This window comes from Talpa europaea (assembly GCF_964194135.1).
Source record: "Talpa europaea genome assembly, chromosome: 7".
Taxonomy (NCBI): Eukaryota; Metazoa; Chordata; class Mammalia; order Eulipotyphla; family Talpidae; genus Talpa; species Talpa europaea.
The window spans coordinates 60,043,220-60,059,929 of record NC_140074.1 but is presented as its reverse complement, the minus strand read 5'-3'; the positions used below and the strand labels follow the sequence as shown (position 1 = coordinate 60,059,929).

General features: G+C 39.6%; 1 protein-coding gene across 1 annotated transcript; it reads right to left on the bottom strand.

Annotated features, from left to right (window-relative positions):
* Nucleotides 1–5,013: 5,013 nt before the first annotated feature.
* LOC311173399 (ATP synthase F(0) complex subunit C1, mitochondrial) lies at nt 5,014–5,966 on the bottom strand (the record flags this gene model as incomplete). Its single annotated transcript, XM_084237333.1, has 1 exon — nt 5,014–5,966. The coding sequence occupies one exon, from the start codon at nt 5,964–5,966 to the stop codon at nt 5,556–5,558; it is 411 nt and encodes a 136-aa protein (XP_084093459.1). The 3' UTR covers nt 5,014–5,555.
* Between the last annotated feature and the right edge of the window lie 10,744 nt (nt 5,967–16,710).

Below are 16,710 nucleotides of genomic sequence, written 5' to 3'. Positions count from 1 at the left end.
AATGAAAAGCCCTTGCATGTATTCACCATTCCTCTATATTTGAACTAGGTCAAGATGATGCAACATGAACATAAATCACTTCATGAAGCCTCTTGATATGGGAATAGGCTGGTCTGGTTTGAAAAGAAGAGCATGGTCATTTAAACACCAACAAGCCACAACATGAGTCTGAAACTTTAGTAGTTCTGAATCATGCAAGGAATATGTAACTTTGGTCATTTAACAACACTTTTAACAATTTTAGAGGTAACTAAATCATAACTTTTAGGGAAAACTCACAAAGACCAAAATATTTAACAGCTGTCTTGCAATGCCCTCCTCTCTTTCACCTTTGAGAAAATTAAGAAAAGCTATGAGAAGTAACTTTGTTTCTGTCTCCTATAGTAACTCCCCCACTGATTGTTCTAGTGAATGGGTCAGAGGTCACACTGCATTGCCCAGCAGGTCCTAATGGTTGGAGAAAAGAAACTGGTCAATCAGCCTTGGAGAGACTGAAAGTGTTCCTTCTAATCTAAAACTATAGCTCAGAGTAAATGAGATAGTGCTCCTAGTGTTCACTAGGATAGACATTACGTCATTTGACACTCACAGCGTTCTGCGAAGTAAGATCATCTTCTTTTCCACTTAAGAACAAGGAGCTAAGAAAAGGGCCACTGAAGTAATGTATCATTTGTAGAGCTAGAAGGTGACAGATCTGAAGTTTTGAATTATGCTTTCTGAAGATAAGAACAAACTGTCAATAGTTGCACATTTCAGAAGTGACACAAAAACGAGGAGTCAGGGGGCTTCCCTGGTGGCGCGAGGGTTTAAGCACCACACTATGAAGCAATCCACAGCCTCTGCAGCACGAGTTCAATCCCTGGCCGGCCAGAGAGCAACCCACATGGCGTGGCAGACCTCTCCTGTCTCACCTGCTGTTCCCCTCAGCAGTGTACTTCGGTCAGTCTGCCTGTTCTGCTCCCCACTCTGTCTCTGGTGAATCCTCTCACCCTCCACACCTCTGGCCTATACTTCAGCTCTTGTATGCATAAATAAATAAATCTTTAAGAAAAACAATGAGGAGTCATAGGTATTTGTATGCAGCAATATGGCAGGTCCTACGCAGAGGAACACTCCTCGTAGAGGGAAGCTGAAGAGTTAGGGCAAGTTGTTTTGTAAAGGCATGACAGAACTTGTGGTAAAATAAGAAAAACACTTGGAGGAGAAAAACACAAGAAAGTATTATGTCAGAGTCATAAATAGGTACAAGTTGCCCTCATGGGCTCTGCAGATCTTATGCTCTCAATTTTAATGAGCCAGGAAAGGAGAGCAGAGGAGACCTGAGCACAGTGGGATGTGATTGCAGAAAAAAATTGAAAAAAGAAAATTGGATCCATCAAGACACCCTAAATGTTTCCTAAAATAAAACTTGTTACACAGAGGGAGACAGCCATATACTTGACTATTTTGGCTTTGGCTCTTGATGGTGTAGCAGGCCGGGTGTTGGAGGGAAGTGAGTATTTGTCTCCCTTGAGAATTTGTAACCGCAAGCCTGCCTACACCCACATGTCTAGAATTTCCTCTATCTCTGTGGCTGAAAGGTCCCAAAATTTAGATTTAGTTTAGTGTAAACCTTAGTTAATAGTGCCAATATGTGTTGAATTGGAGGCCTAGAATGAGAGAATAGATGAAGCAAAGCTTGCAAAGATAATAGCTGAGGACTTTGTAAAATTTGTGAAAAATACAAGTGCTCAATCTCAAGAGAGTCAAGTAAGATCAATAGAAATAGATCATCACCTGAAATTTCAGAGTCGAAGATGACGAAAATATCTGAAAGCTAACAGTTAGGGAGAAAAGATTGCCAACCACAAATTGTGCTGATTGACACCTGACTTCTCAGCAACCTCTTCTTGCTGATGATCAGTATTAATTATTCCTATGAATGTGGTTACTGCTTTCCCCAGTGTTCTGTTGGTATGGGAACTCTAAAGTGAAGAGTCGGAAAGCAGACTTAAAGCTCTGGGACTCTTCTTGTGTTCCTAGGCGGGACAATTCACCCTCTGGAAAGCAGTGTTTCTGGATCTGTCACACTTGACTTCAGTAATGGAAAGCATAAATCCTCCAAGTGTCATAGGGGACTATGGTAATTGAGCGCACTTTTTCCACCTCTTAGCTCCTATGTTGATGCATTCTATCTGTTGTGGGTGTAATTACATTAAGATATTTGATTAAATCAAATTGAGATAACTGATTAAATTAATTAAGATAATTTAGAGTACAGACCATTTCCTGGAGGATGGTATCCTGCCTTCGCAGGTAGCTTCTTTAAGAAGTCTTCTCAGCTGCATCTTCAATAGGCCATTCTGCTATCAGGCCTTTGGGTTTCTGTGGAGTATGGCTTATGAAAGGAACAAGACTTCATGGTTATATGTCCACAGCTGAACCTCCTTTTCTGAAAAATAAGACCTTTGAGCTGAGACAACAATGTGTGTGAACCCATGTTGGTGGATCAGATACTCTGAATTATTGGATAATTGTCCAGGCCAAAGTTCTGTGGGCATAAAAGGCCAACCCATTTTCAGAGAATGGGTTGGTCCCAGTGAAAATGAATCACTGTTCTTTCCACAGCAGAAAGAGTTGAATTTTAGTCAGCTACAAAACAACATAGTCAGCTTGCCTCAGAGTGACTTTTGGTTTCCTTGAGGGATGGTGCAGCATGCGAGTTCAGCCTTGGTTTCTGTTACTAGACACTGATAAGAGCAAGATGATCCTTGATGAGTTGGAGGCCATGCTGTTGGGTTCAATCAGAGCCTCCATCCCTGCCTTGATGGTACTCATTCACTCTTCAGCCTTACTTTGTGTAAGAGATCTATTGTAGCTAAGAATTTGTCATCCTCTGCAGCAGGCTTTTGAGCCATCTAGCTCCAGATTTCATTTTGGAGTCTGCCTTTAGCACCACTTCTGGTGTCAATTGCCTTAGATTGTTTTTCTGAAAATAGACATTGAGACGAGCATTGACAGGGCATGCTCTCAGGAGTTGTACCTGTAGTCAAGAGTGAGAAGAGCAAGAAACTGCCCCTTAATGTGGTGGCCAGTGAAGCCACAGTCAGTCCTAGGCAAGTCCTGGAGCTAGTATGACTCTTCAGAGAGATTCTAAATGAAGGTAAGGAACTGAGCATTTGTAGCTCTGCATTTGGCAGCAGACCAAAGGGAGAGGATATGAGGGTGTCAGAGGCATTCCCTGGTGTAGAGGGCAATTTCCAGTGAGAGGTACAACTGTGAATTGTGTGGGGTACATATTCCATCTTCCAGGGAGGGGTGCTTGGGCTCTGAAGAGTAGATCTGGGCACAGGACCACAGCACCCACAGAGCTTCTCCCCACAAATTCTATTTTTGAATGCAATAGAATTAGTATGTGGTCATTTCAAGCATGTTTCCCAGGATGTGTAGTAGTGCACAAGTTCAGCTGTCCCTTGGTATGTGTATCTAGTTCTTCAAAGAACAAATATGTTCTGTTCCTCACAGCTCTGTTTGGAATTTAGGATGAATCTCCAAACTAGTCAGATTTTTGTTAATGCAGGACTGAAACAAATTTGTAGCAGGAATGTTTAATGCTTAGCAAGCCATAGAATCCATGTGCCATTTATTTGTAACGTTTGTTAGTAGTATATTTAGCACCTCAATTTTGCAAATAGGGAAGTTATTTTATATGCAGTTGGTAAGGGATAACCATGATGTTTAAGAATATAAGAATTGCGGTTTGTTTTTTTCTTTTAACACAGGAATAGACAAAGCAGAAAAAGATTTATCCTGAAGTTGCCAACGCTTAAGCTTCACGGTTACTCACTTGCTCAAGTCCCTTTTACATGGTCATATTATTTTACACTATTTTCAAATAAAGGTATTTCTTTGTGATTTCATTTCTGATTCCCCACCCCTGCAACAAAAATCTTTTATCATGTACGTTGAATTCATAGTTTAGTGTTATTTTTCTTTACTAGCACTCCTTCTCAATTATATAAAAATAAAAGCAGAAGCTACCTTTGGACAAGAATGAGCAGGAAGTTCTCCCTGCCTAGTTAATAAGCATTTGTGCTCCATTGAAAGACAAGCTGATACTTACTGAACTAAGACTGCCTAGGCTGAGTTTTTGAATATTAAAATGTTTTCAGGCTCTGGCTGACTGTGCTTATATAATAACTTGTCTTTGAATCAAAAGGGTGCCCCTAACAAATTACATATGAACAGTGTAAAAACCTACGTCATTACAGCTTGAGTCCCTGAATAATTTGCAAGTTAGGTATTACAGATGAGGAAACCAAGAATTAGAGAACTTAAGTAACTTGACAGATGTTTCAAGGTTAGGAAGTTGTAGTTAGTAACTCATATTAGCCTCTGATTCTTTTACTACTCTGCTGCAGTATCCTGTCAATGGCACATTTGTCTAGACTTCTATGACAATTTATTTCCTTTTTCAATTAAAATGTCAAGAAAAATGTTCCCAAGCATGTCCAAAGATTTATTTATTTCTATTTCAAGGCTTAGTACATAAAGGAATCAAATTAGGTAGCATCTACCTGGGTGGGAAAGTTTCCTGTAGATGACCTTAGAGGAAGTAAGGGTAGAAAGTCATGACAGAGAGGGATTTAGGAGTTTGAGTTTGCAGAACTTCATGGTGACCGAAATGTGAGGCTTGAAAGAAAAGTCCAAGATCACCCTAGAATGCTAACTTGAACTACTAAAAGTGTCATTACTGAGAAAGCAAGTATAGATGATGTAGTAGACAATATAATGCCCCCCCCTTCTCAAAGATGCAAGACTTAATCCCCAAGACCCATGACCTTCACCTTACATAGAGATATGAATAAGTTAAAGCCCTTGAATCAGGGAAATACCCTGATTTATCTGGGTGGGTCTACTGTAATCACAAAGATCTTTCTAAGAGGGAGGCAAGCAACAAGAATCAGAGGAGATATAATGAGCGAAGAAGTCTATGGCCATACCACCTGAACGTACCCGATCTCTTCTGAAGTAATGAGAGAAATAGAGCTCAGAGAGGGATCTGAAGATGATGAGAAAACATGCACTGTGGTCCTACTCAGAAAAGGATTGTTTGAAAGTGGCATGACTTTGAAAGATTACGGCAGGACAGGGGCCATAGTGAGGTGCCCTAAAGGAACTGGAAAATGAGTTCCCAGAAAGATGAATGCAACACATGAGAGTAGGGCTGGCAAGCTTCTATGAGGGTTCAGATAATAAATATTTTAGACTTTGCAAGCCATCTGGGCTCTGTCGCAGCTGCTCAGTGCTACCATAGACAACTCTCAGGTGATGGGCATGGCTGTGTTCCAATAATACTCCATTTATGAACATTGACATTTGAATTTCATAGCATTTTCATATGTCATGAAATGTTATTCTTTTTTTATTTTTTTCAACTATAAAAAAATTCTTTTTTTTTTTTTTTTTTTTTTTTTAGAGAAACGTTGTGTTTAATGGTAAAGCTCAGCACACTCCAGCACCGGGTGTGGCCAGGAGTCGAAGCAGCAGGGATGGGTAGGTGACCCCACGGAGCCTCACATGGCGAACAGGATGAGGAAGGCGACCATCAAACAGAAGAGCCCCATGGCCTCGGACAGGGCAAAGCCCAGAATGGCATAGGAGAAGAGCTGCTGCTTGAGAGACGGATTCCTGGCATAACCAATTATCAAGCTGCCAAACACTGTCCCGATGCCAGCCCCTGACCCAGCCACACCAACTGTGGCGGCACCAGCACCAATAAATTTGGCTGCTGTGTCAATGTCCCGGGAGACAACACTGGTTTGGAACTCCCGTCTGGCCTCCTGGAGCGGGGAGCTGCTGTAGGAAGGCTGTATAGATGGGATCTCTGGCCTGTTCAGGAAGGAGGCAGACACAGGCCTGATCAGGCCCCTGGTACAGCAGCGCATCAGAGCTGGAGAAATGAGCAGCGCCCCGGTGGTCTGCATTTTTTCAGTCGTGCCCCAGCTGAGGAGGGCATTAGAGGTCAGAGGAACAGAGCGAACTCCACAGTCCACCACTTTCAACGGGACAGGTCTCCCAGCTTTTGCTCTAGGTTATAAAAAAATTCTTACTTCACGGGCTGTGCAAAACAAACAAATGTTTGCTGATCCCTGGAATAGAAGCATGATTACCAAAAAAAGATAAGCTGTTTCTCATGCCAGAAGACTTTGCCGTGATCTAACTGAAGCTGTTACCACCTCTAAAAAGTGAATGTTCCAGTCTGAAGGGAATCTGGTGAACCAAAAAAACCATGAAAGAAAAGATAAAGGAGAGTCGTGAAGTAGTCATGGCTATGCCCGTTCCTAAGTGACTGAGGGAAAGGAGATCTTACAAACAGAGATCAGCATTGGGACACCATTTTTTCAAGTTCACTTTGTAATGGGAAGGGATATTCCAAACTATGTTAGTTGACATTTCCTTTCTTTATTAAAATGTATGTGCATCTATGTGTATAACACACATAAATATATATTGGATAATAACATTTATATGATATATATATATATATCATATGTATTATTTGAGTGATTCTTACCTTAAACAATTGCCAGCTTTATGACTTTGGCTAAATTTTTTCTTTTTTCACTTTGCTGCTTCTCCTTCCCTGTAAAATGAGAGTCTCATATACCCACATTAATGGGTTATTTTGAGAAGAAAATGACATAATACACGTGAAGTATCTAATATGTAGGAAGTGCTTATAGAGACTGTGTTACATAATAAATCATTGTATTTGATATCTCTATAAAAATATGCATGTGTATGTACATGTATTTTATATATGTACACATGTACAATAGACGCCATGCACATGTATGTTGTATGCATGTGTAAAAATGTGTATCACATATGATATATGTGTGCAATGTATATATCACATTTGTATGATATATATCACACATATATGTGATATATATTTTATACATCTATTATACATCTGTGCACACACACCAAGGAAATATATTGTATCTCTCTAGGGGTTCTTCTATACATGATATTTTGAAATTGGCAGTTTGCCCTTAATGTGTCATTACCAGCAGGAGATTATCTAGAGCAGGGGAAAACAGTTTGATTTCTGCTCACTGACTCCTTGGGCTTAAGTCCTGGTTCCATTATTATTAGAACTTCGCTAAGTGACTTCAGTTCTCTAGGTCAGGGTGTCTTTTCCTACACTAGGATGTTAAGAACAATACCTATCATTAGCAGAGGTGCTAGAATATAAGTAAAATTCATAGCACACCTGACATCCAAATAAGTAACAGTTGTATTAGCAAAAGTCCAACTTATAGTAAGTAAATGACCAAATGTTATTCTAAAAAAATGTAAGTTTAGTACTTAAGAAAATATTATAATGACCTGGAATATTTATTCAGCTTTCTCATAAAATCCTTAGCATGGCAGCAAGAGAAGACACATGGGGAAAATCTGTTGGAAGAGAGAAAGAACTGTTAAAATTGCTTCCTACAGCAACGACAATAGAACAACTACAAAAAAGAGGCTGTCCCTTGCCTGTCAGGATACTGCTTTGTGTTTATGATGCGTTATAAATAAGATGGTTTTCAAAAGTAGCACCTTTCCAAAGACAGTGTTAAGCATGAATTTCCATATTACTGTGATAATTAGGCAGTAGGTACATTCTCTTTTTTTTTTTTTTGAAGATTTATTTATTTATACAAGAACTGGGGAAAGACCAGATGTGTGGCAGGGTGAGAGGATTCACTAGAGAAAGAGCGGGGAACAGAACAGGCAGACTGACGAAATACACTGCTGAGGGAAGCAGCATTAGAGACAGGAGAGGTCTGCTGCACCATGTGGATTTCTCCCCAGCCTGCTGGGATCGAACCTGCACTGCAGAGGCTGTGGACAGTTTCACAGTGTGGTGCTCAACCACCTGCATGCACCACCAGGGAGGCCCAGTGGGTACATTCTTAAAAGCAACTCAAGACCTATTTTTAACTGTTAATTATTCATTTTTAAAAAGATCTCTCTGATATATGAAACTGTTTTCAAGACAAAGTCTATGACTTTCTATGTGATTTGTGGAGTCACCCTTGAAATACAAGATCTGGTGGGGTGATTTATTGCAGCTCTCATTTTTACTAGGAATTATTTTGTACATAGAGTGATACGAGTTAATTTCAGAAAATACAAGTTCCAGTGGGACAACAAAAAAGAAGTGTGTCAATATCACCAAAAGGGTTTGTCAAAAATGAAAGATTTCAATCACTGATCACTTTTTTTTAATTTAAATGTTTTATTTTATATAATTCTTACATCTTTTTTCATCTTTGTACAATGTATGCATTTTCATTTTGGTTATATTCCCCATAAAATTGTACCCCCCCTTATTTTGACTCTAGTCCTTCCTTCCCCCCACCCCGTAGTGTGTCAAACTGCATGTGTTTATCTTTTTTGATTGCTGAGTAAGATACCATCTCACACCAGTGAGAATGGCACATATTAAAAAAAACTAGCAACAACAAATGTTGGCGAGGATGTGGAGAAAAAGGAACTCTCCTGCACTGCTGGTGGGAGTGCAAACTGGTCCAACCACTATGGAGAGCTGTGTGGAGATTTCTGGACCTACTAAACATAGAGCTTCCATATGATCCAGCAATTCCACTCCTAGGTATTTACCCAAAGGACACAGAAACAGTAATTCCAAAGGGCACCTGCCCCCCTATGTTTATAGCAGCACTATTTATAATAGCTAAGCTGTGGAAACAACCCAAATGCCCAAAAATAGATGACTGGATCAAGAAGATGTGGTCCATATACACAATGGAATATTACTCAGTGATCATGTTTTTTTAATGTGTGTCTGCGATACCAGGGAGCAGATTTTCACAGAAATATCAATAAATTATCACTTAATGCTACAGATATACTAAATGAGATGACAGGCAACTCTCTCAAAGTAGGTGCTCAGTTAAGGTGAGTCACTTTCTGTTGTCACAGATATTGAGGGCTTGCCCTGGGCCAGTAGCCTGCAGTTGCTGTCTTTTGTAATTAAAACCATTCTACAAATAAAGACATTGAAACTCAAGAATGTCAATGAGGGGCCTCCCCGGTGGCACAGCGGTTGAGCACTGGGTTACGAAGCTGCCTGCAGCCTCTGCAGCACTGGTTCGATCCCCAGCAGCCAGGCGAGGGTCCCGCATGGCGCGCAGACCTCTCCTGCTGCCCGCTGCTCCCCTCAGCAGTGTACTTCGGTCCTTCTGCCTGCTCTGCTCCCCGCTCTGGTGAATTCTCGCACCCTCCCATGCTTCTGACTGTACCCAGTGCTTGTATAGATAAATAAATAAATCTTTAAAAAAAAAAAGTGTCAATGAGAAATCAGTCTGAGATGGAGTGAATGTGTATTCTTCCCTTCGCAAGTTATTTTTCCTTTGTTCTTATTTTTAAAGAGGATTTTTCCCATCCACAATTTAGTAGATAAGAAAGATATCAGATATATACATAATGGAATATCATTCAGCTACTTAAAAAGGGTAAGCCCCTACCAACTGCAACAGCATAGATGGCCCTAGAGGGCATTATGCTTAACGAGATGAGAAAGACAAACACTGTAGTTTCACTCAGATGTGGAAGGGAAGAGAGAAAAACAGAACAAATGAACAAACAAAAGAAAGACAAACTCTGAGACTAGAAGAATGAAATAGTAGTTACTAGAAGGGAAGGGGTCAAGGGTAGAAGTGCACATTTAGTGGTGAACGTAATGTATATAGAGAGATGTTTTATAATGCTGTACATTTGAAATGTATATAATATTATAGACCAATGGCAGTTCAGTAAAAATTTTACTTGTATTCTTTATTTAGAAATAAATAAAAGGACCATCAGCAAGAGTAGCTTTCAGTGAAACTGAGAAATCTACTTAAAAGATTTACCTTTCTGTCCTCTCTTTCCCTCCTCTCTCCCTTCCTCCTATTCATCCTTGTCCCTCCTTTTTTCCCTCCCTCCCTCCTTGCCCTCCTTCCTTCTTTCCCTCCACAAGTGAACCATACTGCTTACACAGAAAATGCAAGAACTTGGTCTTTAAATATTTGAGTATGTATTTATGCATTTATGTGGAAGTACGTGTTCTTTTCTCAGTAAATATACCAGCCTCATAATAAGTTTGATGAGTGAATTAATCTCTATTAAAAGTATTTTGAAGCACTCATTTTCTTCAAAGAGAAATGTTGGGAGGGAATTATGTGCAAATTTTACTGAGTGCCATATATATGATGTCAAAGGCTTTTCAAATGGCAGCGCTTGTTAGAGTCTGCCACGTCTGTCATTACTTATTCATGCATCTGCTTCCTGGAAGGAGAAGTGAGCTCCTTAATTTCAAAACCCGTGCTTGAATCCCCTTTACCCATTTCAATATTAAGTTGAAATGAATGGAAATTTGGAAAATAAGATGAAATTGTTGATTCACTGGGTTCCAATTCTAACAAACTAATACATTATTTTTGGACCCAATGAGGGTGTACAGGTTTCCATGTTTTGCATTATAGAGAACATGGTGAGAAAAATGTTTCTTTCATGAGAAGGAAGTGTGCCTATTTGGGGTAAGGATATTGAGTTGGGAAAGGCTCATCCATATGATATTCAGCAGAATTTCGTACAAGTTGAGGGAGTAGGAAGAAAGCACTAGATTTGAAATCAACACTGTTGCTAATCGTGGAACTTTAGACTGACCAGTTAGCTCTGCTGAGTTTTGATATTATCATTTGTGAAACAAACAAAGCGCTGAAATCCCAGACCAGGGCTGCCTCATTTTGACTACTCAGCTATCAAGACTAAAGACTACTCAAGCTATCAATAACTAAAGAAAACACAAACTGTATATTGACAGATTTTTAACAAAGCAAATAAGCATTAAATCGCAAACTCAAAAGATAATCACCAAAAGAGAACTAACTTATTTTAGAAGAGAAAATGTAAAAAAGCCACTATCTCCTTGCAAGAAACAAAGATTTTCATATGGAATGCTACCTCCTCACCCCATCAAAGCATAGGATATTTAAAAGAGACATACCTAGGGCCTCCCTTGTGGCACAGGGATTAAAGTCTCAGCACTATCAGCTATTGCCAGCCATTGCAGCATGAGTTTGATTCCCAGCCAGGGAGCAACCCACATGACCCATTAGCTACCCATCAGGCCTCTCCTGCCTTGCCTGCTGCTCCCCACAGCAGTGTATTTCAGTAAATCCACCTGTTTTGCTCCCCACTCTGTCTCTGGTAAATCCTCTCACCTCCGCACCTCCAGTCTAGACCCCAGTTCTTGTATGCATTAAAAAAATAAATCTTAAAAAAAAATTAAGAGACATACCTAAACCAGAGAGTGAGGAACAATACAAATAAAATATATAACAGGAAGTAAAATTAAAAGGAAAGCAGGAATTACAATGCAACATGGAATAAAGTAGAAGTAGAGAAAAAAAGCAATAAGTAGGAAAGATGAAGTCCAAGAGAAGTGGGAAAATAGATGAGTAGCAAAGAAAGAAATGAAAAATGCTATCAATTTATTAAACATAAGTCTTCTGATCTAAGATGTGGTGTATATATACAGTGGAATACTATTCAGCAATCAAAAAATAAACTCATGCCATTCACAGTAACATGGTTGGAGCTAGAAGGGATTATGCTCAGTGAAATAAGTCAGAAGGAAAAAGGAAAATATGATGATTTCCTTATAGGAAGAATATAGGGGAAACAAATAGGGATCAGGGGGAAAGACAATAACCAAACCAAACCAAACCAAATAGGTAACTATAAATAGGAGACATTCTTCACAGGATGGGGAGGAAATGGGATCAAAACAGGGGAGGGAAGAGCACAAGGTGCATGGATGAATTGGTGGTGGGAATTCTATGGGGACTACACTTGAGAGGAGAAAGCAAACACTGTACAAAAATGAACAATAATAAAATATATTTAAAATAGTAAAATAGTATTTTACTATTTAAATATTTAAAATAGTAAAATATATATAAATAAATTATATTAAAAATAAAGAGGCATCAAGTATCAAAAAAAGTCTTCTGATCTAAACATTTTATGACCACTTCTGTAACAAGCAACACCTTGGAAAACAAAGATGAGGAAACATAACTGTATATTTTTTAAATTGCAATTCTGAATAGTTATTTCTATTAATGAAATTCCCTAGAATTCTATTTCTTAGAATAATGGAAATATTTTCTTGAACTGGTCAGAGATTTAAAGAGTCATGTTATAGATGTAAATATGACATAGTTTGCTATGATCTACTATTTTCTATATCAGTTAAAGTTTTGGTCACCAGGGCCTCCCTGGCGGCACAGCAGGGAGTGCAGTACTGTGAAGCTATCCGCAGCCTCTGCAGCACAGGTTCCATTCCCGGCCAGCCAGGGAGATACCCACATGGCATGGCAGACCTCTCCTGTCATGCCCGCTGCTCCTCTCAGCAGTGTATTTCGTCAGTCTGCCTGTTCTGCTCCCTGCTCTCTCTCTGGTGAATTCTCTAACCTCCCACACTTCTGGTCTGTACCCAGTGCTTGTATAAATAAATAAATCTTAAAAAAAAATAGTTTTCGTCACCAGGTAAAAAGCGACTTACAAAGAGAAATGAACAGGTTTAAAATAAAGGTTCCTTGCTGCTATGTAGAATTAGGTGAAATGGAAATAACTTTTTCTAAATGAGAAAACATAAATCATTAAGCATCTACAATTGTTTTCAAACTTGAGATAAAATCTGCAGCAAAATTTAAAGAGATCATATCTAGCGTGAATTCACACCTCTTCTTTCACTGAGTGCAACTGCCATTATTGACTCTGCGTTTCCTTTCCTCTCCATGGAAACGTCTAACTCCCGGTGCTTCCAAGCGTGTGAAAACCAGAGGACCACAGTCCCAGTGTTCCTCATCACAGTCTATTTGTGGTTTGGCTTTGAGCGCCTTCGCAACTATGCCTGCGCGCGGCTCTCAGGGTCTGGCTGCTCCTGCAAGCATTCAGCTTGGCTAGTTAGCCCGTCCGTTACCGACTATGCGTGTGCACGTGCAAATGTGTGTGTGCACATTGGGAGGGGCCAGGGCAAGCCCAAAGATTGTCTTTCTATACATCATAGTGCATAGTTAATAAAAGAGAGTGAGAATGAGTTATTTATTTCCTTGTCTGATCACAGGCCAAGGGAATACTTGTTTGCACAATATAGGGGTGGGTATCTTTAGTAACTCTGTGCCGCAAATATTTTTTGCCAGAGAAACGAATGTCTTATAGCTGAATAAATGACTCTGGCAGACTGGATTACTGCTTAAAAGTATCACTTTCTTTTCCCTTTAACCCAGAGGATTCAGCCCTTGCAGGGAGCCACAGGGGAGCCCTGCAGCCATGACTGTGACAGGCCTTACACTCCCCCTGTGCCTGCTCCAGTCTCAGTCTCTTCTCAGTAAGGAGCTCCAGAAAGCCGCTAATAGCTGATCAATAGTAAGTGAAACTTAAATGTAGTTTTCCAGCCTTGCTTTCAATTTCATCAATATTAAGTCTTTCAATGTGCTTATTCCAGTTACCTTTATTTCCTTTGGGCATGATAGGCACAGCCCTTTGTAAACTGGTACCTAAGAGTTTTGTTTGCTTGTTTTCCAAGTTTTTGCTACTATCAGTTGTTTTGAAATATCCTTTGAAAGACTTTTAGAATTGTTTAGAGAAAGCCAGGCTGGGTAGAACCTGCTAGTATAACCTGTAAAAATGGACTTAAACTCTATAGTCCTAAGTTGGACTCATTTTTAAAAAAAAATGATTATCGAGCATATATTACCCAGAAGCTTATTCTTTATACAGAAAGTAAAAGAGTTGTTGGTTTCAAATCAGGAAAAAAGTATTTTAGGGAACCATTTGTTCTGTTCTCAGAAGGACCATTTGGGCTGACAAAATGCTTTCATGAACTTTCTTTGGATAAGCAAAAGTCTCAGATACAAACTGCATGTAGCATTCTTCTGAAACAATACAGCTAGTTGGCAGTGTCTGTGATTAGCACCAACTGCTCTGAAGCTTTGGAGAAAAGCATGGGCTTGTGTATGCTGTGTAAGATACAGGAATGCCACTGAAATCCAACTTAATCCATTAACTCATAAAACAGATGCAGTGTTTGTTTAGTGCTTGGCAATACATTTTCTCCAATTTCAAAACTCTTTGGAAATCCCACCCACATTTGAGCATATTTTTTTCTTCTAATTTTCTTCAAAGTAGTCTTTACAGAATAGGAACACCAAGTAACTCATGTAATAAGGGTGGAAATCCCTATCAACGCCTGACACTTGGCACATTGCAAAGAGCATGGTCTTTGATGTCAGCAAGGCCTTCCACTTACTTTTATTTGAGCCCTGACAATTCAGGTGATGTCTCTGAGCCTTATTTCTTCATCTCCTGAGTAGGGATCATGATATCTACCTGCTAGGACCATCGTAAGGATTAAAGGGATAATGCTTATTAAAGTTTTGGCATATACTAGCCACTATATAAAATTAGTTGTTATTATCAGTAGTATACTATTAAGGGTTCTAGGTTAAGATGAAACATATCACTCATGTATTCATTTCAAAGAGTGTTTACTGTCACATGTCTGCTGTGATAGGGTCTTTGATGGGTACCACAGGATATGGTTGGATATGGGTCTGGGTGTGGGTATGAAAGTGACAAACACATGAATTTTGCCTTCAAGGGTCTTAGTTTCTAGTTGGAAAAAGTTATGAACATCAATAATTAGAAAAGAAAGTGTCAAATAGAGTCAGGCTTAATGATATAGGGCTTAGAAGGAAGAAGGAGTCCTATTTTATTAGATATGACGGTGGTAGAGAATGTAAGGGTAGCTTTCCCAGAGAAAATATAACTTCATCCTCCCTCCCCATAAGTGGACCTGGATAAGTGGATCCTTCCAGGTTAATTAGCTCAATACAAAACTACCCCCTTCTCCTCTTGTAAATTCTAGGATTCTTTGCCATATTTCTAGTAGCAGTTGCTGACCTCTGCTTCTAGTAGTCCATCATTTTGATCTAGCAGATCTGAAAAGGACTTTAAAGATCAATCTCATAATTCTCCTGAAGGTTCCCACTTATTAAAAATAAATCAATTTTAAAGAACAACCATTTGCTTTCTTCGTGAGATATGAGGCAACTATTAATCTTTCTCTTACCTGTATAAGGCATCCCCATTTTAGTTTCATATCCTAAATTCCTTAGGCAATGAGGTTTTAAGTTTTCATCATGATCTTTTACAGGGAACCTCTTCAGATACCTTCACTGTGGCATTCCTCCTTCTGCCTTTCCTTAGATACATGTACTCTTGATCTTTTAGCCAAAGCTATCATGGCATTAGACTCAGAGAAAACTCTTAATGCATCTTCTTCCCATTTACCAGTTGTACTGGAATAGCTTAAAGCTGAAATGTGATTCCTGTGGTTTTTTTTTTTTAAGATTTATTTATTCATACATACAAGAACTGGGATACAGGTCAGATGCGCGGGAGGGTGAGAGGATTCACCAGAGACAGCGTGGGGAACAGAACAGGCAGACTAAGTGAAATACACTGCTGAGGGGAGCAGCGGGCGAGACAGGAGAGGTCTGCCATGCCATGTGGGATTCTCGCCCGGCTGGCCGGGATCAAGCCCGCTCTGCAGATGCTGTGGACAGCTTCACAGTGCTGTGCTCAACTGCCTGCGCCACCAGGGGAGGCCCGAAACGTGATTCCTGTATACCTAAAAGAAACTAATAGGATATTTGTTACCTGACAATTCTGAAATAAAGGAATCAAGAACTTCGGACACCAGGGTCAGTAGAGGGACAGTGGAGAATGTATCAAAGGGGACAGGGTTTAAGTCCTACATCCTGTGCCTGAGCTGGGTTGGCTTCTCTCAATTTCCTCTATAGCAAATCAGGGAGAAAAGAAGCAATTCTTTCATGATAAGCAAGTTGGAAATAAATTTATAAGTTGTTTGACACTTAAACATAACATACAGGTGGATTTGATAAGATGGAGGATAATGACAAAATGAGAAAAAATGGTGAAAAACTCCAGTGGGTTGAAATCCTACAGAGTGCAGGAGAGGTACGGAAAGAAAGAATTACCAGAATATTCAAAGAGTAAACACTGACACTGACCAAATTAAATTGCAGTCAATGGAATTTTAATATTCTATGTGACTCAGAGTTAAGCAGCTTCAAACCTACCTCAGCATCAGTATCAACTTGGTCAACCATGTCTTTGATGTTCATTGTCCCTCCTCCCCCAAATTTCCATTATTCTCCTTTTTATGGGACTATTGGTATTTTCATCAGGTTATTACACCCCATTGAAATATTAGCACCTTCTAGAGTGCTTCATGATTCACTTCGCTCCTATGCATTCCCATGGAAACAGAATATAGTGTAACACAACTGAGGAGGGGCTCGTATGCCTTCCCTGCCTGTATCTTCCAGAACGCCGTTAATTAGGGCAGTGAGGCAAGGAGTATGGGATTTACTGTAGATTTTCACAGGGATTTCTTTTCCTTCTCTGGAAGGGTTCTGCTTTTAATAAACTTTACTAGAAATGTTATCAAAAAGCAGAAATCAAGTACATTGCATATGCATGAATCATAATAAATGGGGATTAGATAGTGTTTTTGCTTATATAAATAGACTGTTTCTCAGACGATATTTATTTTTTAGTGGAAAAATTGGTTTG